This window comes from Podarcis tiliguerta, assembly GCF_965153285.1.
Source record: "Podarcis tiliguerta genome assembly, chromosome: 3".
NCBI lineage: Eukaryota > Metazoa > Chordata > Lepidosauria > Squamata > Lacertidae > Podarcis > Podarcis tiliguerta.
In genome coordinates, this window is record NC_139536.1 from 67,181,342 (window position 1) to 67,204,132 (window position 22,791).

General features: G+C 42.0%; 2 protein-coding genes and 1 long non-coding RNA gene across 4 annotated transcripts; 2 read left to right on the top strand and 1 right to left on the bottom strand.

The window, feature by feature from the left end:
• The first annotated feature begins 1,677 nt into the window (after positions 1–1,677).
• LOC310674487 (amine sulfotransferase-like) lies at positions 1,678–10,037 on the top strand. Its single transcript, XM_083433731.1, has 7 exons — positions 1,678–1,828; positions 3,535–3,683; positions 5,874–6,082; positions 7,651–7,777; positions 8,540–8,634; positions 9,187–9,367; positions 9,747–10,037. The coding sequence occupies exons 2-7, from the start codon at positions 3,542–3,544 to the stop codon at positions 9,869–9,871; spliced, it is 879 nt and encodes a 292-aa protein (XP_083289857.1). The 5' UTR covers positions 1,678–1,828; positions 3,535–3,541; the 3' UTR covers positions 9,872–10,037.
• Positions 6,398–7,727, bottom strand: LOC310674502. Its single transcript, XR_014509621.1, has 2 exons — positions 7,063–7,727; positions 6,398–6,971 (listed from the first exon to the last, which is right to left on the bottom strand). It is a non-coding gene; the product is annotated as an uncharacterized lncRNA (long non-coding RNA).
• Positions 10,038–12,909: 2,872 nt separating the features above from the next.
• On the top strand, positions 12,910–21,674 carry LOC310674491 (amine sulfotransferase-like). 2 transcript variants are annotated; one of them, XM_083433745.1, is made up of 7 exons: positions 12,910–13,077; positions 14,780–14,928; positions 17,128–17,336; positions 19,285–19,411; positions 20,175–20,269; positions 20,822–21,002; positions 21,382–21,674. In XM_083433745.1, the coding sequence occupies exons 2-7, from the start codon at positions 14,787–14,789 to the stop codon at positions 21,504–21,506; spliced, it is 879 nt and encodes a 292-aa protein (XP_083289871.1). In that variant the 5' UTR covers positions 12,910–13,077; positions 14,780–14,786; the 3' UTR covers positions 21,507–21,674. The 2 variants fall into 2 exon arrangements, with proteins under 2 accessions (XP_083289871.1, XP_083289870.1); XM_083433744.1 differs by having other exon boundaries at positions 12,918–13,073.
• The last annotated feature ends 1,117 nt before the right edge of the window (positions 21,675–22,791 follow it).

A 22,791-nucleotide genomic window follows, 5' to 3' on the forward strand; every position in this document is an offset into this window, starting at 1 on the left:
CCCAGGTTTTCTTGGAACAGGGCCCAGGCATTGGAAATATCAAGGGAAAAGGCTGCACTTTGCCACGTCCTGAAGGTCTAGGAAAATTTAGCCCAGGGTCCAACCTAGACCTGAGAGCGGCGATCAAACACATTTGGCCCTGGGCAAGGTCTCAGGAGCTCAGAGGGGCACATCACTAGTCCCAGCCTGACCCCACTGCCCATCTCTGAGAGACTGGGCTGGAGCTGACAGCAAAGCAGTGAAGAAGCCCTCTGCATCCTACCCCCACAATCTTATGTGTAGAAAGACTGCTTATGCCATCTTGTTGCATGCCACCCCAATTTTGAGCAGTGCAAGATCCCAGGGGTTCCAAGTGCTCTGAGGTACAGGAGGTAGACAAAGTTGTGGAGCTGCCCAAGCCCAAGACATTGAAAGTGTTTTGCAGGATAAATTTGGACAGTTGAGCAAGGAGAACACAGGAGGCCATCAAGTGTATCTTTTATGCAAAGATATTCCTGAAAACATTAGCTTTAGATGATAAACAAAAACAAAATGAGCCATTTCTGCATGTGGCATTGTTTACTGGGAAATAGCTTCCATGGAATTCTGACTAAAATGACTGGGAGCTGTCCATCTTGATGTGGACTCTGAAAATCCCTCAAAATCTTTGAAGGGTGGGAATTATTGCTGCCAAATATACTGGATTTGAAAGTTTATTCTTGGGCTTGAGTCATATTTGATCTCAGATCTGCTGTGTGCAAATGAAAAAGGTTGCTACTTTTCTTGGACAGATTTCTAAAACAACCAGTGGTAATTATTTAGTAAGTTTTATAGTAGTAGTAGTAGTAGTAATAATAATAATAATAATAATAATAATAATAATAATAATAATAATTTATTTATATCCCGCCCATCTGGCTGGGTTTCCCCAGCCACTCTGGGTGGCTTCCAACCGAATATTAAAAATAATACAGCATCAGACATTAAAAACTTCCCTAAAAAGGGCCGCATTCAGTTGACTTTTAAAAGTGAAATAGTTGTTTATTGCCTTGACATCTGCTGGGAGGGCATTCCACAGGGCAGGAACCACTACCGAGAAGGCCCTCTGTCTGTTCCCTGTAACCTCACTTCTCGCAGTGAGGGAACCGCCAGAAGGCCCTCGGTGCTGGACCTCAGTGTCCGGGCAGAACGATGGGGGTGGAGACGGTCCTCCAATTATACAGGACTGATTCCATTTAGGGCTTTAAAGGTCAGCATCAACACTTTGAATTGTGCTCGGAAACATACTGGGAGCCAATTAAGATCTTTCAGGACCGGTGTTATATAGTCTCGGCGGCTACTCCCAGTCACCAGTCTAGCTGCCTCATTCTGGATTAAAACAAAAAGGGATAATTTTGGAGTTAAAGTTGGTGTTATTGGGGTGTAAGTCAGTGCAGGCATGTGTGTACAAATAGACATCCATTGGTGAATCTCAGGTCTCTCTTACCATTTGAGGCCATTTTCTACTAGCAGACCAGATGTAATACTGCATTTATTTGTTAAACGGACAAAGACCACTGTTGATATTGGCTGTTGCATGTGTAAAGAAACAAGTTCTTCCCCTGTTGTTCTTTACATTTTGTGCCTCGATGCACCTGTGTTATCGTTATTTTCTTGCATAACTTGCCAGGAATGATTTACTAAGGAGGAGCCATCGATTTAATCAAACTCTTATTAGTTAACAGAATTCTATAAAGCAGTTTCCTTGAGAGCTCTGAACGTGAGCCTTGAAAAGCTGAAATACTCCAAGCTACAGAAGAGATCGGTCTCTCCCTCTCTCTTGCACACTTTTTGACTCTAAAAACAAAAGGTAGGTAAGTTTTCTTGTAAATTAAGCTTTCCAAGGAAAAGCAGGACTACCGAATGACAAATCTACCCTTTCTTGCAAGAGTTCTGAGGGGCAATAAGGTATTTCATCAGATGCATGGAAACTCTTGTCACAGTTCATATTATTTTATGGTGTCACACAGAATGCAACATTTGTGCTACCAGAGATTAATAGTTATTTTGAGGGGACTGAATGTGAACTCCATTGTGCAAGTCGAACCCTGTTCATTTGGCATGCGATACAACCCTTAATTTAAATATTGGAAAATCAAACGGAGTATTTTTCTTGTTACTATTTTGGACACTGTTTTTCACTAAATGATTGTTGCATTTCTTAGCGATGAAACACAAGACTTATATAGAGAATTAAAGTGATTTTTCTGTCTTCATGGCACTTTATTTCTTTATCACTTTTAAGCAATGGCTTTTATTTTTATTTAAATGTTTATAAAGCACCCATTCATCTATAATAACACAAGGTGGTATATCTCGATGTCATGCATCATATTCTATATTACGGCCGGAAATGTCCTAACAGGTATAAAAGACCTGGCGACAACTGGCGACAACTTTGGTTTCCTCAGCACCCAACGGAGCCTTGAACTTTCTCCCATAACAATTCCCCGGCTCCTTATACCATGCACTGAGCCCAACCTTGCAAGTGCCTTCCTTGTCAGACGCTACGTGGGAGGAGAGAAATTGGCGCAGGAAGGAGACAAAAAAAGAAAGAGCTATTTTGGCAGTGGTGTCTCAGTACTGGAACGCCTGCCCAACAGGGCCCATTGTATGTCCAGCCAACTCTCTGTATTATCATAGATGAAGCTAAGGGCAGCATTCCCTCCATGGAACATCCTTGGGCACCACATTTCAGCAGCAGTTTCAGCCAGAGCTGGCAATGGAAGCCAGATGGGCAGTGAAGAATACCTTTCTCTTTGCCACCCTGTGGTCACCAGGCACATCTATCGTTTGGCCCCAGGAAGCCCGGAAAATACGTCACCCCAATTTCTTGAAGCTGATCAAGAACCCAGGAGGAATTGGGCAAGAGTTCCCAACAGATTCCGTCTTTCATTTTCCCTGGAACCATTTCCAGGGATCACTTTTTTTGGTTCCTTCCCACCTCCCCTGAGTACAAGAATGAGTGTCAGGATAGCAGCACTGACCAAACTATGACGCCAGGCAGCATAAAGTGAGGCCAAGGGCTGCTATTTTGCATGTTGCACACATGCAGTTGAGAAATAACTATGTCAGGGTGAAAGAGAAAAGCCTTCTTGTGTAGGGCAAAGCCAGCTTTGAGTTGAAAGCAGCACCATTTTATTTTTTTATTTTTATTTTTTTGAGACTTTACAGTAAGAACTTTATTGCACTGTGTTCCAAGTGCTGAACCAGAAATGTTTGTGCCTGTTGAGCCCGACTCACAATGAAGCTCTAGCATTTCTACTCTATGACAGAACATGCATCCCTGTGCGCTTAACCGCCCCACCTTCTCAGTTCTGTTAAGGTTAAAAAACATTTAAAGCAGGGGGGAAAGAATGCTTGGTTGCCTCAATGATGGGTCAAGTCTCTGTTCTTTAAATGATGGGCCTTTATGTTGCTCAAAAGAATAGGATTTGACAAAATGACACCTCTATTTCTTTGTGATTTCTCATTGTCGCATAATAGAGGAAACTCTTCTCTTCTCTTTATTCTTAGGCAGGGAATGCAACCAGACGAGAAATACGTTTTCACATACAAAGGATTTTATTTCCAGTCAGAATTAACTTCAGTGGAGTACTTAGATTCCCTGGAGGATTTTGAAATAAGAGACAGTGATGTATTTATAGTCACTTATCCAAAATCAGGTAAGAGTAGATTTTCGTAGGTTGAACCATCATTTCAATTCAACCCTGACGGATACCTACATATATTATGTGTATTATCCTAACTCAAGTTTAAAACCAAATGCAAAATTGAGGTCAATGTGGGTAGTATGGAACTTACCTGGTTACATAAAGGTGAACTGCACCATGTTTTGTTTTGTTTCAAAAAAAGAGATGAAATAATGAGTTTTCCACCAGTGTCAACCTGTATGAGGTTTGGAAAACAACATAAATACACATCAAAAACATTCAAATGTGCTTGCTAAGGGTTTATTGTATTCACTGACTTTCAGGATTTTGCATGCAGTGGTAAAATGGTGGTTGTAAAATTCTATTCATAAGAACTTTCATCCTGTGACTTTTTATTTCAGCATTCATCTGCCACAATTTTGCCAATAATAACAGGGGTCTGTATCCAATGCAGTTGTGTCCTCCATGCAATAACTTCCACTTCCACACCAGAACTTCCTTCACTCTTCTCTCCCCTTGTGTCCCCAGTGTTCCCCAAATCTGCCTTGGAGGGTTGGTGGGGTGGGGAAGACCCAATAACTGGGAGGGGGAGAGGAGAGACAGGGGAAGTTCTGCATTGTATAGGCATTTAGGACTTGGGTGACATGAAGAAAGGATTCCTCAACTGCCTTTTGCCTATTATGTTTGTCTCACTGGCCATTTGTCAACATTCCTGTTTCTGGAATACATTGATAAAAAAATCATAGTTTGAATGTGCTGAATCAAAGTACTTTGGAGAATCAGACAACCTTTTTTTTATTCCCTGGACTTTGTCTATCATTTGTATAATGTGCTGTGAAGAATCTGGAATAGAGTTTTTGGTAGCTTTCTGAACAATAAAGGACCTTATTAGCAAATATTGTTCTGTCTTCCCAAATCCTCAAATTCTGTGAAACCTTTAGGTGAACTTCACATTTCTCATCCACAATGGAAAGGAAGCCTTGGTCAATGTTCCTCATTCACCCTTTGCTGCCCCTATTTCAGTGGTGGTCTGTGTGACACCAAAATTTGGTGCCCCCCACCTCTCACCTTCTATTTGACATCATAGTGTTGGCAACCCGTGCAGCCAGGTCCATAAATCTGCCTCTGCTTGCTGTGTTGATTCCCTGCCTCTCACTCATTTCTTTTCAGTGTAATAATAATAATAATAATAATAATAATAATAATAATAATATCTTTATTGTCATTGCCCCCTTCGGGGACAACGAAATTACTTGACTGCTCCATAAAAACACTAATTAAACAATACAGTATAATACAGCAAGGGAGATTAGATGACTTTCAAAGTCCGGACTTCCCATTCAGGGCCGAGATCGCTCTGGAGAAGAAGCTGTTCTTAAGATGGCTCGTTCTTGTCTTCATCGTCCTGTATCTCCGTCCCGACAGCAAGAGCTCGAAGAGACAGTGACCAGGATGTGATGGATCTTTTACTATGTCCAGTGCCTTCCTATGGCACCTTGTGGCATAAATCTGCTCTAAGATGGAGAGTGGGCAGCCAACAATGCTCTCTGCTGCCTTAACAACCCTGCGCAACCCCATCCTGTCCTGGCTAGTACAGCTTCCGTACCACACACATAAGCCATAAGTGAGCACGTTCTCAATGGCACAGTGATAGAGGCAAGCAGCAGTTTCTGCGGAAGATGGTTTTTCCTTAGTATTCTCAAAAAATACAGTCTCTGCTGCAATTCAGATAGTAAGCTCCATGATGCAGAGTCATGTTGTTTTCAGTTATTTCACTCTTTAAAGCACTAAGTACATTCATGACAATGAATGAAATTAAAGTAAAGGGTAAAGGTACCCCCGACCGTTAGGTCCAGTTTCGGATGACTCTGGGGTTTTGCATTCATCTCGCTATATAGGCCGAGGGAGCCGGCGTTTGTCCGCAGACTGCTTCCAGGTCATGTGTCCAGCAAGACGAAGCCGCTTCTGGCAAACCAGAGCGGCTCAAAGAAATGCCAGTTACTTTCCTGTTGGAGAGGTAACTATTTATCTACTTGTACTTTGATGTGCTTTTGAACTGCTAGGTGGGCACGAGCTGGGACCTATCGTGGGGATTCGAACCACGACCTTCTGACTGGCAAGCCCTAGGCGCAGTGGTTTAGACCGCAGTGCCACTCGCATCCCCATATGAATGAAATTAAGTAAACTTATTCTCGTTTATAGGCACAATATGGACCCAAAATATTTTGAGCTTGATTTATCATGAAGGTCACCGAGATGGAACCGAAAAAGTCGACTTACTAGACAGGGCTCCGTCGCTGGAGTACAATATACGCAATGTGGATTACGACAGTCGCCCATCACCTCGCCTCTTTTCTTCCCATCTACCCTACTATTTAGGACCCAAAGGGTTAAGGAACAGAAGAGCAAAAGTAGGAAACAGCACATTTATTATTTGATCATATTCAATGTTTGTCTTGCCTTCTTTGAATGAACATCTCAGATTCTGTTAAAATTTCTCCGTTTTTGAGGGAAGTTCATCCAGCTGCAATTTCTTTGTCCATATGAATGAATAATGCTCTGTGTACTCTGAGTTTGGAATAATCCCCATAACTCCTAAACAGCACAGAGTTTATGCTCCACCATAGTAAAAGTCCTGGAGGGTGTTAAGAATAAAACAGGTTCTTTTATCTGAGATTCAGTGCACTTCAGGCAGAACACAAGTAAGCAGTCAGTCAACCAATATATTGGAATTTCTACATAACATTGCTTTATTGATTAACAAGCAGAACACATAACAAGACAAGGGGACATGCACTCAGTCACTCACACAATCACACATACACTCACCACTCTTCTTCTGGATCGGGTGGGCAGACAGCGGGATCCTGGCTGCATCCGACACACCAACCCTCCTAAAAAGCCTGATCTTATATAGTCCTTTTTGATGCACATCTGAATATTGGCATTTCTCATTGCCTTTGACATGTTCTTGGCAGTCCTCCACCCTTAGCATGTTCTTGGCATATCACAACTCTCATGGTTTGCGCCTTGTCTTCTGTAACTTTTGGCACAGTACGATACTCATTGTTTGTAACTAGCATTGCACAGCCAGTCTTTCCACTTCCTTGCAGGTACAGTACTTTTGCCAGAACATGCACATTCCATTCACTCTTTGATCAGCACGATTTATGAATAGTTCTTCAACAGCATCCATTTTATATGGTGGTCTTCAGCCGTCTTGCAGCCCATTCAAAACATGGCATTCGTTGTGCGAGTACTTGGAGCTCGCAAAGCTGACAGATGCACTACAAGATAAACCTAAAAAGATGATGAAAGAAGAATGGGAATGTATAATTATCTAGGGGATAAGAGTTCAACAAGAAAGACCTGGTTATGTTTAGAATGATACCTCATAGAGAAATGTTCCCTGATACCAAGATGAGGGATTCCTTGGAATGCAGATCGAGAGAATTGATAAGAATAATGATCTGTTGTGACCTTGATGGAAGCGTACAGTAGATGAGCCTTTCTGTAGTCATCTTCTTCTTCTTCTTCTTCTTCTTCTTCTTCTTCTTCTTCTTCTTCTTCATCTTCTTCTTTTTCCCTTTCCCTTTCCTTTTTTTCTCATCCTTCTTCATATGTTTTATGCCATGTACTTTGATATTTTTTGTTGTTTTTTAGCTTTTTTCATTATTATCATCTTTGTAATTTTGGTTGTCTATATTTATATGTATTTGTTTAAAGCAAAATAAAAGTGTTTTTAAAAAAGAAAAAAGTGGCATTCGTTACAAGGGTGCCATCCAATACACTTAATAAGAATAAGCTCATTCGACACCATAGGATTGCACTGTGCATGTGACATTCATGCTGCAAAAGAGGGTGAGGCTGCCAGGGCTGTAAAGCAACTTGGAAGCACCAAGAATCCACAAGAAGAGATATCTGAGATCCATCCATTTATTATTTTAGGAATCGAAAGAATTTGTTGTTATTCCTGCAGGTTGTTTATGTGTCCAGAAACCCAAAGGATGTCTTGGTTTCCTATTACCATTTTTCCCAAACTATACTCATATCAGAAGAAGTAGAAGATTTTGGAATTCTCATGGAGAGGTTTTTGGCTGGGAAGGGTAAGGTGAATTGCTACTCTAAAATGAATCACTCTTGCCCCATCATCTTTACCCTTTGACAACAGATTAAAGAATTTCTCACTGTGTTAAGGAACCTTTTCAGAATGCCATGTCTGATGCCATATGTTACTCTGAGGAAATTCCACATCCATGCATCACAAAGCATCTCCAACTGAGACTCCAACTACACCATTTTAAGCCACTGATGGCTGGTGCCCATTGATGCCGAAGGGAGGGTATAGATCTGGCCAACTCTCAAAGGAAATCAGGTGGATTTGTATGCTGTTTGCATTAGGATGCAGCAGCTACAAATCATTACAAGGTGCAGCCCCTAATCCTTAATCAAGTGTAGAGATTTGTGTCAAGTTAAGTCAGGAACCCAGACAGTGTCTCTAAATGTTGCAAGTATTAAATGCCACACCATATAAGGAAACTGCCAGCGTGGGAAGGAAGAGGGCTGGAGGAAGGCTAGACTGATCTCAGCCCACCCATCACTCTCTCATCGCATTGCCTGGAAGCACTGCAGGCAGCCTTAAAATGCAGAACTCTTCTGCAAATTCCTTCTCTGAGAAAGTGTTTGATGAAGGTGGATGGTATTAATTCAGCTTCTGTTTAACGGTTTGTACCACTGCTGGTTCTTAAAACGATCCCTTAAAATTGTTTTAATGGAGTTTATATGTTTATACTGCTTCTCTCTGAATGTTTTTTTTTAAAAAATAATCAGATATACATTTTATGCCAAATCAAGTTTTCTCCTATCAGTAGTTGCAAGTTTATGGCTGGACCATGTGGAAGGCTGGTACTCTCACAAGGATGACTTCAATATTCTGTTTCTTACCTATGAGGAAATGAAGAAGGTAAGTTATCAAAATGCTATCCAGTCTGATATTAAACATCCATCAAAACTCTCCTTTACAAAATGGAGGAAGGAAGCAATTTGATTATTTAAGTGCCCTCAGCTGCTGCTTCCCCTGCTAGTCTCGCTTCCTTTCCAAAAGATTTTTCAAAGCCGAGCAGGCCATGGATTTGGGTGCAGCTTTCAGACCCTAGACTGCAAAAATGCACTGTAACCATTTCCCCTGAGGGATTATGGGGCTATAAATAAAGTGTCATTATCCCAAGCAAAATATGTCATTTCACAGGCCCTCTGATGCTGAGGAGACATTGTCACAGAACGTCCCTTGTGTCTTCAACAGGGACATTTATTTACTTGTGGACTCAGAGCTGCCTCCAGAATATAAAGCATTCTGCATGGCACATGGAATAAAAGCAACAATGAAAGTGCAATATGATGCAATGGCAATTATTTCCCCTACTTGTATTCCTGCCTATTCCATGAGTTTTAGTCTCTAGGCTGTCAGGTTTCTCTATTATGGGTGGCCTGACATTATAACCACGTTCCATTTCAGGATCTGAGAAGCTGTGTCTTGAAATTATGCAACTTCCTGGGAAAGAGACTGACGGAAAAGGAGGTGGATGCTGTTGTGGATCAGGCTACATTTAATAAAATGAAAGCAGATCCCAGGGCAAACTATGAGTTCATGCCACCAGATCTCATGGACCAGAGCAAAGGACATTTTCTTCGCAAAGGTAAGTTAATGGTAGAAAAACTGATTTGGTGCTGCTTGTAGAATCCCCTACAGATTCACCTGATATTTACACTGATATGTGATAGCTACCAAGTAATGGTGATTTCATTTTTCCAGCCTTCATGAAACTCTCAGTTTCTGTTATTTCCTAATTTTAGAGTTGTTCTATTATGTACTTTCCCTGTACTTTGTTCCTTGTTTAAATAGGAGGTTTTCTTCACAAAGGTAAGTTAATGGTAGATCAAACTGACTTTGTGCTGCTTGCAGAATCCCTGACATTTTCACCTGACAATTGCATCAAGGTATGGAATATATCTGGAGTTGTGGATATTTATTTGACCACCACAATGCACTTTCTTTCTGTCTGCTTCCCGGGCCAGGCACTGTTGGAGACTGGAAGAACATGATGACAGTCGCACAAAGTGAAAGGTTTGACAGCGTTTTTAAGGAGAGAATGGAAAAGCTGCCCTTCAAGTTCTGCTGGGACATCCATGAGGAATCATGAGTCTGCCTTCAGCCTGGAAGGATGAAATAAAGTGCACTGTATGCATTTAATCCAGCCCTATTTATAAGATTTAGCAGAATACTCTCATGAGGCTTAATAGCTTCCTAATGCTCAAATATGTGCATTAATTTTTTAAAAACACCACAATAAAATTACATTTGTACTGGCCACTTCTTCTCTTTCTACATTCCAACATGTCCTAATTTCTGACCCCATGTGCGAATGTTAAGGAATCCCAGGATATCTATTGGGATTAGTAATTGTGTTTTAATTTGGCAGTGTTATAATGAGGCTACCATTGGATTATTGTAATTGAAATTTAATAAAAAATATTGCTAAAATAAGCAAACTAACCAACTATTGGTGTCCCAGATGCACTGGCGGAGGAAGCGGGGTGCAGACCACCCTGGGTGTCATCCCTGAGGGGGGGTGTCACATTGCTGTGCCGCCCCCCCCCAAAAATGCTCACCACTTGCCGTGGGCGGCGCCCCCCTGATATGCTCACCCCGCGCCCGGGTGCCAGAGCAACTACCTCTGCTTCTGCCCAGACGGCAATGTAAATCATCCTACTCACTCATGTCATCTATTTATTGGTTGTTTGTGGAATTCAACTTCACGCTCTTCCAATCATTCCATCAGGACAAACATTCCAGCCTGCTGGTTGGCACAACTCCTCCTCACCTTCATTCCTTCTGCACTGTTCTTGGGGTTCTCCTGACCCCCCTCAGAGTCAATTTTGAGGGTGTGTGGGGAATATGTGGGGAGAAGTGGGGGAAATGGACAGTGTATGTTTGATGCCCATAGCAATCTCCTTCATGGGTCAGATTCAAAAGGAGGAATTTCCATCGGGATGATGGAGCAGAGAGAAAGGGTTAAAGCAAATTTTGGATGCCATAGAACCTGGATCAGAAGTTCCCACTGCTACTTTTAAATCTTAAGAAATGATGTCATGAGTTCCATGGAGACAGAGGGAATGGTTGGATCCTGAAAATCAATGGGAGGAGCTCAGGAAGGTGGAGCTGAATAAACCTGGGGGAGGTCTTAGCCGGAGGCAAGTGGTGAAATGAGGATCCCATGAAGCGTCTGAGCCCAGGGAGAAGGCCAGTAGTCTAGAGGACAGAGAGGCACCAAGCGGGTTGGCAGAAAAATGTTCTGCCCCTGTAACACTGGACATTCCAAGCCAGGCACCAGCTGCTGTGGAACAAGCTTGGTGCCTCTTCCAGTCAGCAAGAAGCCTTCTCCTTCAGGGGAGAGGACTAGAGTAAATTGGATGCTGAGCCATTGCCAATGCTGCCTGCATCTCCAAGGACACACAGATGCTAACACATGCAAAAATCCTTGCAGACCCAACCCACCTGTAGGGATGCCTGTTTGCTTGCTTGTCTCCTTAGAGAGCTTAGGCCCCAGGTTTTCTTGGAACAGGGCCCAGGCATTGGAAATATCAAGGGAAAAGGCTGCACTTTGCCACGTCCTGAAGGTCTAGGAAAATTTAGCCCAGGGTCCAACCTAGACCTGAGAGCGGCGATCAAACACATTTGGCCCTGGGCAAGGTCTCAGGAGTTCAGAGGGGCACATCACTAGTCCCAGCCTGACCCCACTGCCCATCTCTGAGAGACTGGGCTGGAGCTGACAGCAAAGCAGTGAAGAAGCCCTCTGCATCCTACCCCCACAATCTTATGTGTAGAAAGACTGCTTATGCCATCTTGTTGCATGCCACCCCAATTTTGAGCAGTGCAAGATCCCAGGGGTTCCAAGTGCTCTGAGGTACAGGAGGTAGACAAAGTTGTGGAGCTGCCCAAGCCCAAGACATTGAAAGTGTTTTGCAGGATAAATTTGGACAGTTGAGCAAGGAGAACACAGGAGGCCATCAAGTGTATCTTTTATGCAAAGATATTCCTGAAAACATTAGCTTTAGATGATAAACAAAAACAAAATGAGCCATTTCTGCATGTGGCATTGTTTACTGGGAAATAGCTTCCATGGAATTCTGACTAAAATGACTGGGAGCTGTCCATCTTGATGTGGACTCTGAAAACCCCTCAAAATCTTTGAAGGGTGGGAATTATTGCTGCCAAATATACTGGATTTGAAAGTTTATTCTTGGGCTTGAGTCATATTTGATCTCAGATCTGCTGTGTGCAAATGAAAAAGGTTGCTACTTTTCTTGGACAGATTTCTAAAACAACCAGTGGTAATTATTTAGTAAGTTTTATAGTAGTAGTAGTAATAATAATAATAATAATAATAATTTATTTATATGCCGCCCATCTGGCTGGGTTTCCCCAGCCACTCTGGGTGGCTTCCAACCGAATATTAAAAATAATACAGCATCAGACATTAAAAACTTCCCTAAAAAGGGCCGCATTCAGTTGACTTTTAAAAGTGAAATAGTTGTTTTTGCCTTGACATCTGCTGGGAGGGCATTCCACAGGGCAGGAACCACTACCGAGAAGGCCCTCTGTCTGTTCCCTGTAACCTCACTTCTCGCAGTGAGGGAACCGCCAGAAGGCCCTCGGTGCTGGACCTCAGTGTCCGGGCAGAACGATGGGGGTGGAGACGGTCCTCCAATTATACAGGACTGATTCCATTTAGGGCTTTAAAGGTCAGCATCAACACTTTGAATTGTGCTCGGAAACATACTGGGAGCCAATTAAGATCTTTCAGGAGCGGTGTTATATAGTCTCGGCGGCTACTCCCAGTCACCAGTCTAGCTGCCTCATTCTGGATTAAAACAAAAAGGGATAATTTTGGAGTTAAAGTTGGTGTTATTGGGGTGTAAGTCAGTGCAGGCATGTGTGTACAAATAGACATCCATTGGTGAATCTCAGGTCTCTCTTACCATTTGAGCCCATTTTCTACTAGCAGACCAGATGTAATACTGCATTTATTTGTTAAACGGACAAAGACCACTGTTGATATTGGCTGTTGCATGTGTAAAGAAACAAGTTCTTCCCCTGTTGTTCTTTACATTTTGTGCCTCGATGCACCTGTGTTATCGTTATTTTCTTGCATAACTTGCCAGGAATGATTTACTAAGGAGGAGCCATCGATTTAATCAAACTCTTATTAGTTAACAGAATTCTATAAAGCAGTTTCCTTGAGAGCTCTGAACGTGAGCCTTGAAAAGCTGAAATACTCCAAGCTACAGAAGAGATCGGTCTCTCCCTCTCTCTTGCACACTTTTTGACTCTAAAAACAAAAGGTAGGTAAGTTTTCTTGTAAATTAAGCTTTCCAAGGAAAAGCAGGACTACCGAATGACAAATCTACCCTTTCTTGCAAGAGTTCTGAGGGGCAATAAGGTATTTCATCAGATGCATGGAAACTCTTGTCACAGTTCATATTATTTTATGGTGTCACACAGAATGCAACATTTGTGCTACCAGAGATTAATAGTTATTTTGAGGGGACTGAATGTGAACTCCATTGTGCAAGTCGAACCCTGTTCATTTGGCATGCGATACAACCCTTAATTTAAATATTGGAAAATCAAACGGAGTATTTTTCTTGTTACTATTTTGGACACTGTTTTTCACTAAATGATTGTTGCATTTCTTAGCGATGAAACACAAGACTTATATAGAGAATTAAAGTGATTTTTCTGTCTTCATGGCACTTTATTTCTTTATCACTTTTAAGCAATGGCTTTTATTTTTATTTAAATGTTTATAAAGCACCCATTCATCTATAATAACACAAGGTGGTATATCTCGATGTCATGCATCATATTCTATATTACGGCCGGAAATGTCCTAACAGGTATAAAAGACCTGGCGACAACTGGCGACAACTTTGGTTTCCTCAGCACCCAACGGAGCCTTGAACTTTCTCCCAGAACAATTCCCCGGCTCCTTATACCATGCACTGAGCCCAACCTTGCAAGTGCCTTCCTTGTCAGACGCTACGTGGGAGGAGAGAAATTGGCGCAGGGAGGAGACAAAAAAAGAAAGAGCTATTTTGGCAGTGGTGTCTCAGTACTGGAACGCCTGCCCAACAGGGCCCATTGTATGTCCAGCCAACTCTCTGTATTATCATAGATGAAGCTAAGGGCAGCATTCCCTCCATGGAACATCCTTGGGCACCACATTTCAGCAGCAGTTTCAGCCAGAGCTGGCAATGGAAGCCAGATGGGCAGTGAAGAATACCTTTCTCTTTGCCACCCTGTGGTCACCAGGCACATCTATCGTTTGGCCCCAGGAAGCCCGGAAAATACGTCACCCCAATTTCTTGAAGCTGATCAAGAACCCAGGAGGAATTGGGCAAGAGTTCCCAACAGATTCCGTCTTTCATTTTCCCTGGAACCATTTCCAGGGATCACTTTTTTTGGTTCCTTCCCACCTCCCCTGAGTACAAGAATGAGTGTCAGGATAGCAGCACTGACCAAACTATGACGCCAGGCAGCATAAAGTGAGGCCAAGGGCTGCTATTTTGCATGTTGCACACATGCAGTTGAGAAATAACTATGTCAGGGTGAAAGAGAAAAGCCTTCTTGTGTAGGGCAAAGCCAGCTTTGAGTTGAAAGCAGCACCATTTTATTTTTTTATTTTTATTTTTTTGAGACTTTACAGTAAGAACTTTATTGCACTGTGTTCCAAGTGCTGAACCAGAAATGTTTGTGCCTGTTGAGCCCGACTCACAATGAAGCTCTAGCATTTCTACTCTATGACAGAACATGCATCCCTGTGCGCTTAACCGCCCCACCTTCTCAGTTCTGTTAAGGTTAAAAAACATTTAAAGCAGGGGGGAAAGAATGCTTGGTTGCCTCAATGATGGGTCAAGTCTCTGTTCTTTAAATGATGGGCCTTTATGTTGCTCAAAAGAATAGGATTTGACAAAATGACACCTCTATTTCTTTGTGATTTCTCATTGTCGCATAATAGAGGAAACTCTTCTCTTCTCTTTATTCTTAGGCAGGGAATGCAACCAGACGAGAAATACGTTTTCACATACAAAGGATTTTATTTCCAGTCAGAATTAACTTCAGTGGAGTACTTAGATTCCCTGGAGGATTTTGAAATAAGAGACAGTGATGTATTTATAGTCACTTATCCAAAATCAGGTAAGAGTAGATTTTCGTAGGTTGAACCATCATTTCAATTCAACCCTGACGGATACCTACATATATTATGTGTATTATCCTAACTCAAGTTTAAAACCAAATGCAAAATTGAGGTCAATGTGGGTAGTATGGAACTTACCTGGTTACATAAAGGTGAACTGCACCATGTTTTGTTTTGTTTCAAAAAAAGAGGTGAAATAATGAGTTTTCCACCAGTGTCAACCTGTATGAGGTTTGGAAAACAACATAAATACACATCAAAAACATTCAAATGTGCTTGCTAAGGGTTTATTGTATTCACTGACTTTCAGGATTTTGTATGTAGTGGTAAAATGGTGGTTGTAAAATTCTATTCGTAAGAACTTTCATCCTGTGACTCTTTATCTCAGCATTTATCTGCCACAGTTTTGCCAATAATAACAGGGGTCTGTATCCAATGCAGTTGTGTCCTCCATGCAATAACTTCCACTTCCACACCAGAACTTCCTTCACTCTTCTCTCCCCTTTTGTCCCCAGTGTTCCCCAAATCTGCCTTGGAGGGTTGGTGGGGTGGGGAGGACCCAATAACTGGGAGGGGGAGAGGAGAGACAGGGGAAGTTCTGCATTGTATAGGCATTTAGGACTTGGGTGACATGAAGAAAGGATTCCTCAACTGCCTTTTGCCTATTATGTTTGTCTCACTGGCCATTTGTCAACATTCCTGTTTCTGGAATACATTGATAAAAAAATCATAGTTTGAATGTGCTGAATGAAAGTACTTTGGAGAATCAGACAACCTTTTTTTTATTCCCTGGACTTTGTCTATCATTTGTATAATGTGCTGTGAAGAATCTGGAATAGAGTTTTTGGTAGCTTTCTGAACAATAAAGGACCTTATTAGCAAATATTGTTCTGTCTTCCCAAATCCTCAAATTCTGTGAAACCCTTAGGTGAACTTCACATTTCTCATCCACAATGGAAAGGAAGCCTTGGTCAATGTTCCTCATTCACCCTTTGCTGCCCCTATTTCAGTGGTGGTCTGTGTGACACCATAATTTGGTGCCCCCCACCTCTCACCTTCTATTTGACATCATAGTGTTAGCAGCCCATGCAGCCAGGTCCACAAATCTGCCTCTGCTTGCTGTGTTGATTCCCTTCCTCTCTCTCATTTCTTTTCAGTGTAATAATAATAATAATAATAATAATAATAATAATAATAACAACAACAACATCTTTATTGTCATTGCCCCCTTCGGGGACAACGAAATTACTAGACTGCTCCATAAAAACACTAATGAAACAATACAGTATAATACAGCAAGGGGGATTAGATGACTTTCAAAGTCCGGACTTCCCATTCAGGGCCGAGATCGCTCTGGAGAAGAAGCTGTTCTTAAGACAGCTCGTTCTTGTCTTCATCGTCCTGTATCTCCGTCCCGACGGCAAGAGCTCGAAGAGACAGTGACCAGGATGCAATGGATCTTTTACTATGTCCAGTGCCTTCCTATGGCACCTTGTGGCATAAATCTGCTCTAAGGTGGAGAGTGGGCAGCCAACAATGCTCTCTGCTGCCTTCACAACCCTGCGCAACCCCATCCTGTCCTGGCTAGTACAGCTTCCGTACCACACACATAAGCCATAAGTGAGCACGTTCTCAATGGCACAGTGATAGAGGCAAGCAGCAGTTTCTGCGGAAGATGGTTTTTCCTTAGTATTCTCAAAAAATACAGTCTCTGCTGCAATTCAGATAGTAAGCTCCATGATGCAGAGTCATGTTGTTTTCAGTTATTTCACTCTTTAAAGCACTAAGTACATTCATGACAATGAATGAAATTAAAGTAAAGGGTAAAGGTACCCCCGACCGTTAGGTCCACTTTCGGATGACTCTGGGGTTTTGCGTTCATCTCGCTATATAGGCCGAGGGAGCCGGCGTTTGTCCACAGACTGCTTCCAGGTCATGTGTTCAGCAAGAAGAAGCCGCTTCTGGCAAACCAGAGCGGCTCAAAGAAATGCCAGTTACTTTCCTGTTGGAGAGGTAACTATTTATCTACTTGCACTTTGATGTGCTTTTGAACTGCTAGGTGGGAACGAGCTGGGACCTATCGCGGGGATTCGAACCACGACCTTCTGATTGGCAAGCCCTAGGCGCAGTGGTTTAGACCGCAGTGCCATTCGCATCCCCATATGAATGAAATTAAGTAAACTTATTCTCGTTTATAGGCACAATATGGACCCAAAATATTTTGAGCTTGATTTTTCATGAAGGTCACCGAGATGGAACCGAAAAAGTCGACTTACTAGACAGGGCTCCGTGGCTGGAGTACAATATACGCAATGTGGATTATGTCAGTCGTCCATCACCTCGCCTCTTTGCTTCCCATCTACCCTACTGTTTAGTACCCAAAGGATTAAGGAACAGAAGAGCAAAAGTAGGAAACAGCACATTTATTATTTGATCATATTCAATGTTTGTCTTGCCTTATTTGAATGAACATCTCAGATTCTGTTAACATTTCTCCGTTTTTGAGGGAAGTTCATCCAGCTGCAATTTCTTTGTCCATATGAATGAATAATGCTCTGTGCACTCTGAGTTTGGAATAATCCCCATAACTCCTAAACAGCACAGAGTTTATGCTCCACCATAGTAAAAGTCCTGGAGGGTGTTAAGAATAAAACAGGTTCTTTTATCTGAGATTCAGTGCAATTCAGGCAGAACACAAGTAAGCAGTCAGACAACCAATATATTGGAATTTCCACATAACATTGCTTTATTGATTAACAAGCAGAACACGTAACAAGATAAGGGAACATGCACTCAGTCACTCACACAATCACACATACACTCACCACTCTTCTTCTGGATCGGGTGGGCAGACAGCGGGATCCTGGCTGCATCCGACACACCAACCCTCCTAAAAAGCCTGATCTTATATAGTCCTTTTTGATGCACATCTGAATATTGGCATTTCTCATTGCCTTTGACATGTTCTTGGCAGTCCTCCACCCTTAGCATGTTCTTGGCATATCACAACTCTCATGCTTTGCGCCTGGTCTTCTGTAACTTTTGGCACAGTACGATACTCATTGTTTGTAACTAGCATTGCACAGCCAGTCTTTCCACTTCCTTGCAGGTACAGTACTTTTGCCAGAACATGCACATTCCATTCACTCTTTGATCAGCACGATTTATGAATAGTTCTTCAACAGCATCCATTTTATATGGTGGTCTTCAGCCGTCTTGCGGCCCATTCAAAACATGGCATTCGTTGTGCGAGTACTTGGAGCTCGCAAAGCTGACAGATGCACTACAAGATAAACCTAAAAAGATGATGAAAGAAGAATGGGAATGTATAAATAATTATCTAGGGGATAAGAGTTCAACAAGAAAGACCTGGTTATGTTTAGAATGATACCTCATAGAGAAATGTTCCCTGATACCAAGATGAGGGATTCATTGGAATGCAGATTGAGAGAATTGATAAGAATAATGATCTGTTGTGACCTTGATGGAAGCGTACAGTAGATGAGCCTTTCTGTAGTCATCTTCTTCTTCTTCTTCTTCTTCTTCTTCTTCTTCTTCTTCTTCTTCTTCATATTCTTCTTTTTCCCTTTCCCTTTCCCTTTCCCTTTTCCCTTTCCCTTTCATTTTTTTCTCATCCTTCTTCTTATGTTTTATGCCATGTACTTTGATTTTTTTTGTTGTTTTTTAGCTTTTTTCATTATTATCATCTTTGTAATTTTGTTTGTCTATATTTATATATATTTGTTTAAAGCAAAATAAAAGTATTTTAAAAAAAGGAAAAAGTGGCATTCGTTACAAGGGTGCCATCCAATACACTTAATAAGAATAAGCTCATTCGACACCATAGGATTGCACTGTGCATGTGACATTAATAATAATAATAATAATAATAATAATAATATCTTTATTGTCATTGCCCCCTTCGGGGACAACGAAATTACTTGGCTGCTCCATAAAAACACTAATTAAAAAAATATAGTAAAATACATAAAACACCAATTAAAAAATATAGTAAAATACAGCAAAGGAGATTTGATGACTTTCAAAGTCCGGGCTTCCCATTCAGGGCCGAGATCGCTCTGGAGAAGAAGCTGTTCTTAAGACGGCTTGTTCTTGTCTTCATCGTCCTGTATCTCCGTCCCGACGGCAAGAGCTCGAAGAGACAGTGACCAGGATGCGATGGATCTTTTACTATGTCCAGTGCCTTCCTATGGCACCATTCATGCTGCAAAAGAGGGTGAGGCTGCCAGGGCTGTAAAGCAACTTGGAAGCACCAAGAATCCACAAGAAGAGATATCTGAGATCCATCCATTTATTATTTTAGGAATCGAAAGAATTTGTTGTTATTCCTGCAGGTTGTTTATGTGTCCAGAAACCCAAAGGATGTCTTGGTTTCCTATTACCATTTTTCCAAAACTATACTCAAATTAGAAGAAGTAGAAGATTTTGGAATTTTCATGGAGAGGTTTTTGGCTGGGAAGGGTAAGGATAAATTGCTACTCTAAAATGAAACACTCTTGTCCCTTCATCTTTATCCTTTGACAACAGATTAAAGAATTTCTCACTGTGTTAAGGAACCTTTTCAGAATGCCATGTCTGATGCCATATGTTACTCTGAGGAAATTCCACATCCATGCATCACAAAGCGTCTCCAACTGAGACTCCAACTACACCATTTTAAGCCACTGATGGCTGGTGCCCATTGCTGCCGAAGGGAGGGTATAGATCTGGCCAACTCCCAAAGGAAATCAGGTGGATTTGTATGCTGTTTGCATCAGGATGCAGCAGCTACAAATCATTACAAGGTGCAGCACCTAATCCTTAATCAAGTGTAGAGATTTGTGTCAAGTTAAGTCAGGAACCCATACAGTGTCTCTAAATGTTGCAAGTATTAAATGCCACACCATATAAGGAAACTGCCAGCGTGGGAAGGAAGGGGGCTGGAGGAAGGCTAGACTGATCTCAGCCCACCCATCACTCTCTCATCGCATTGCCTGGAAGCACAGAAGGGAGCCTTAAAATGCAGAACTCTTCTGCAAATTCCTTCTCTGAGAAAGTGTTTGATGAAGGTAGATGGTATTAATTCAGCTTCTGTTTAATGGTTTGTTCCACTGCTGGTTCTTAAAATGATCCCTTAAAATTGTTTTAATGGACTTTATATGTTCGTCCTGCTTCTCTCTGAATGTTGTTTTTTTTTTTAAAATCTGATCTACATTTTATGCCAAATCAACTTCTCTCACATCAGTAATTGCAAGTTTATGGCTGGACCATGTGGAAGGCTGGTACTCTCACAAGGATGACTTCAATATTCTCTTTCTTACCTATGAGGAAATGAAGAAGGTAAGTTATCAAAATGCTATCCAGTCTGATATTAAACATCCATCAAAACTCTCCTTTACAAAATGGAGGAAGGAAGCAATTTGATTATTCAAGTGCCCTCAGCTGCTGCTTTCCCAGCTGGTCTCGCTTCCTTTCCAAAAGATTTTTCAAAGCCGAGCAGGCCATGGATTCAGGAGCAGCTTTTCAGACCCTAGACTGCAAAAATGCACTGTAACCATTTCCCCTGAGGGATTATGGGGCTATAAATAAAGTGTCATGATCCCAAGCAAAATATGTCATTTCACAGGCCCTCTGATGCTGAGGAGAGATTGTCACAGAACCTCCCTTGTGTCTTCAGCAGGGAGATTTATTTACCTATGGATTCAGAGCTGCCCCAGAATATAAAGCATTCTGCATGGCACATGGAATAGAAGCAACAATGAAAGTGCAATATGATGCAATGGCAATTATTTCCCCTACTTGTAATCCTGCCTATTCCATGAGTTTTAGTCTCTAGGCTGTCAGGTTTCTCTATTGTGGATGGCTTGACATTAAAACCACGTTCCATTTCAGGACCTGAGAAGCTGTGTACTGAAATTATGCAACTTCCTGGGAAAGAGACTGACGGAAAAGGAGGTGGATGCTGTTGTGGATCAGGCTACATTTAATAAAATGAAAGCAGATCCCAGGGCAAACTATGAGTTCTCTCCACCAGATCTCATGGACCAGAGCAAAGGACATTTTCTTCGCAAAGGTAAGTTAATGGTAGAAAAACTGATTTGGTGCTGCTTGTAGAATCCCCTACAGATTCACCTGATATTTACACTGATATGTGATAGCTACCAAGTAATGGTGATTTCATTTTTCCAGCCTTCATGAAACGCTCAGTTTCTGTTATTTCCTAATTTTAGAGTTGTTCTATTATGTACTTTCCCTGTTGTTTGTTCCTTGTTTAAATAGGAGGTTTTCTTCACAAAGGTAAGTTAATGGTAGATCAAACTGACTTTGTGCTGCTTGCAGAATCCCTGACATTTTCACCTGACAATTGCATCAAGGTATGGAATATATCTGGAGTTGTGGATATTTATTTGACCACCACAATGCACTTTCTTTCTGTCTGCTTCCCGGGCCAGGCACTGTTGGAGACTGGAAGAACATGATGACAGTCGCACAAAGTGAAAGGTTTGACAGCGTTTTTAAGGAGAGAATGGAAAAGCTGCCCTTCAAGTTCTGCTGGGACATCCATGAGGAATTATGAGTCTGCCTTCAACCTGGAAGGATGAAATAAAGTGCACTGTATGCATTTAATCCAGCCCTATTTATAAGATTTAGCAGAATACTCTCATGAGGCTTAATAGCTTCCTAATGCTCAAATATGTGCATTAATTTTTTAAAAACACCACAATAAAATTACATTTGTACTGTCCGCTTCTTCTCTTTCTACATTCCAACATGTCCTAATTTCTGACCCCTTGTGCGAATGTTAAGGAATCCCAGGATATCTATTGGGATTAGTAATTGTGTTTTAATTTGGCAGTGTTATAATGAGGCTACCATTGGATTATTGTACTTGAAATTTAATAAAAAATATTCTTAAAATAATCAAACTAACCAACTATTGGTGTCCCAGATGCACTTGCGGAGAAAGCGGGGTGTGGGCCACCCCGGGTGTTATCCCTGAGGGGGGGTCACATTGCAACGCCGCCCCCCCCCAAAGATGCTCACTACTTGCCGTGGGCGGCGCCCCCCTGATATGCTCACCCCGCGCCCGGGTGCCAGAGCAACTACCTCTGCTTCTGCCCAGACGGCAATGTAAATCATCCCACTCACTCATGTCATCTATTTATTTGTTGTTTGTGGAATTCAACTTCACGCTCTTCCAATCATTCCATCAGGACAAACATTCCAGCCTGCTGGTTGGCACAACCCCTCCTCACCTTCATTCCTTCTGCACTGTTCTTGGGGTTCTCCTGACCCCCCTCAGAGTCAATTTTGAGGGTGTGTGGGGAATATGTGGGGAGAAGTGGTGGAAATGGACAGTGTATGTTTGATGCCCATAGCAATCTCCTTCATGGGTCAGATTGAAAAGGAGGAATTTCCATCGGGATCATGGAGCAGAGAGAAATGGTTATAGCAAATTTTGGATGCCATAGAACCTGGATCAGAAGTTCCCACTGCTACTTTTAAATCTTAAGAAATGATGTCATGAGTTCCATGGAGACATCACAGAGGGAATGGTTGGATCCTGAAAATCAATGGGAGGAGCTCAGGAAGGTGGGGCTGAATAAACCTGGGGGAGGTCTTAGCCGGATGCAAGTGGTGAAATGAGGATCCCATGAAGCGTCTGAGCCCAGGGAGAAGGCCAGTAGTCTAGAGAACAGAGAGGCACCAAGCGGGTTGGCAGAAAAATGTTCTGCCCCTGTAACATTGGACATTCCAAGCCAGGCACCACCTGCTGTGGAACAAGCTTGGTGCCTCTTCCAGTCAGCAAGAAGCCTTCTCCTTCAGGGGAGAGGACTAGAGTAAATTGGATGCTGAGCCAT

Coding starts and splice junctions, on each gene's coding strand:
- LOC310674487 (XM_083433731.1), top strand. CDS start 3,542: ATGCAACCAGACGAGAAATACGTTTTCACATACAAAGGATTTTATTTC. Junction 6,083..7,650: donor TAAGGAACAGAAGAGCAAAA/GTAGGAAACAGC, acceptor TTATTCCTGCAG/GTTGTTTATGTGTCCAGAAA. Junction 9,368..9,746: donor AGGACATTTTCTTCGCAAAG/GTAAGTTAATGG, acceptor TTCCCGGGCCAG/GCACTGTTGGAGACTGGAAG.
- LOC310674491 (XM_083433745.1), top strand. CDS start 14,787: ATGCAACCAGACGAGAAATACGTTTTCACATACAAAGGATTTTATTTC. Junction 19,412..20,174: donor GAGGTTTTTGGCTGGGAAGG/GTAAGGATAAAT, acceptor CTCTCACATCAG/TAATTGCAAGTTTATGGCTG. Junction 20,270..20,821: donor CCTATGAGGAAATGAAGAAG/GTAAGTTATCAA, acceptor GTTCCATTTCAG/GACCTGAGAAGCTGTGTACT.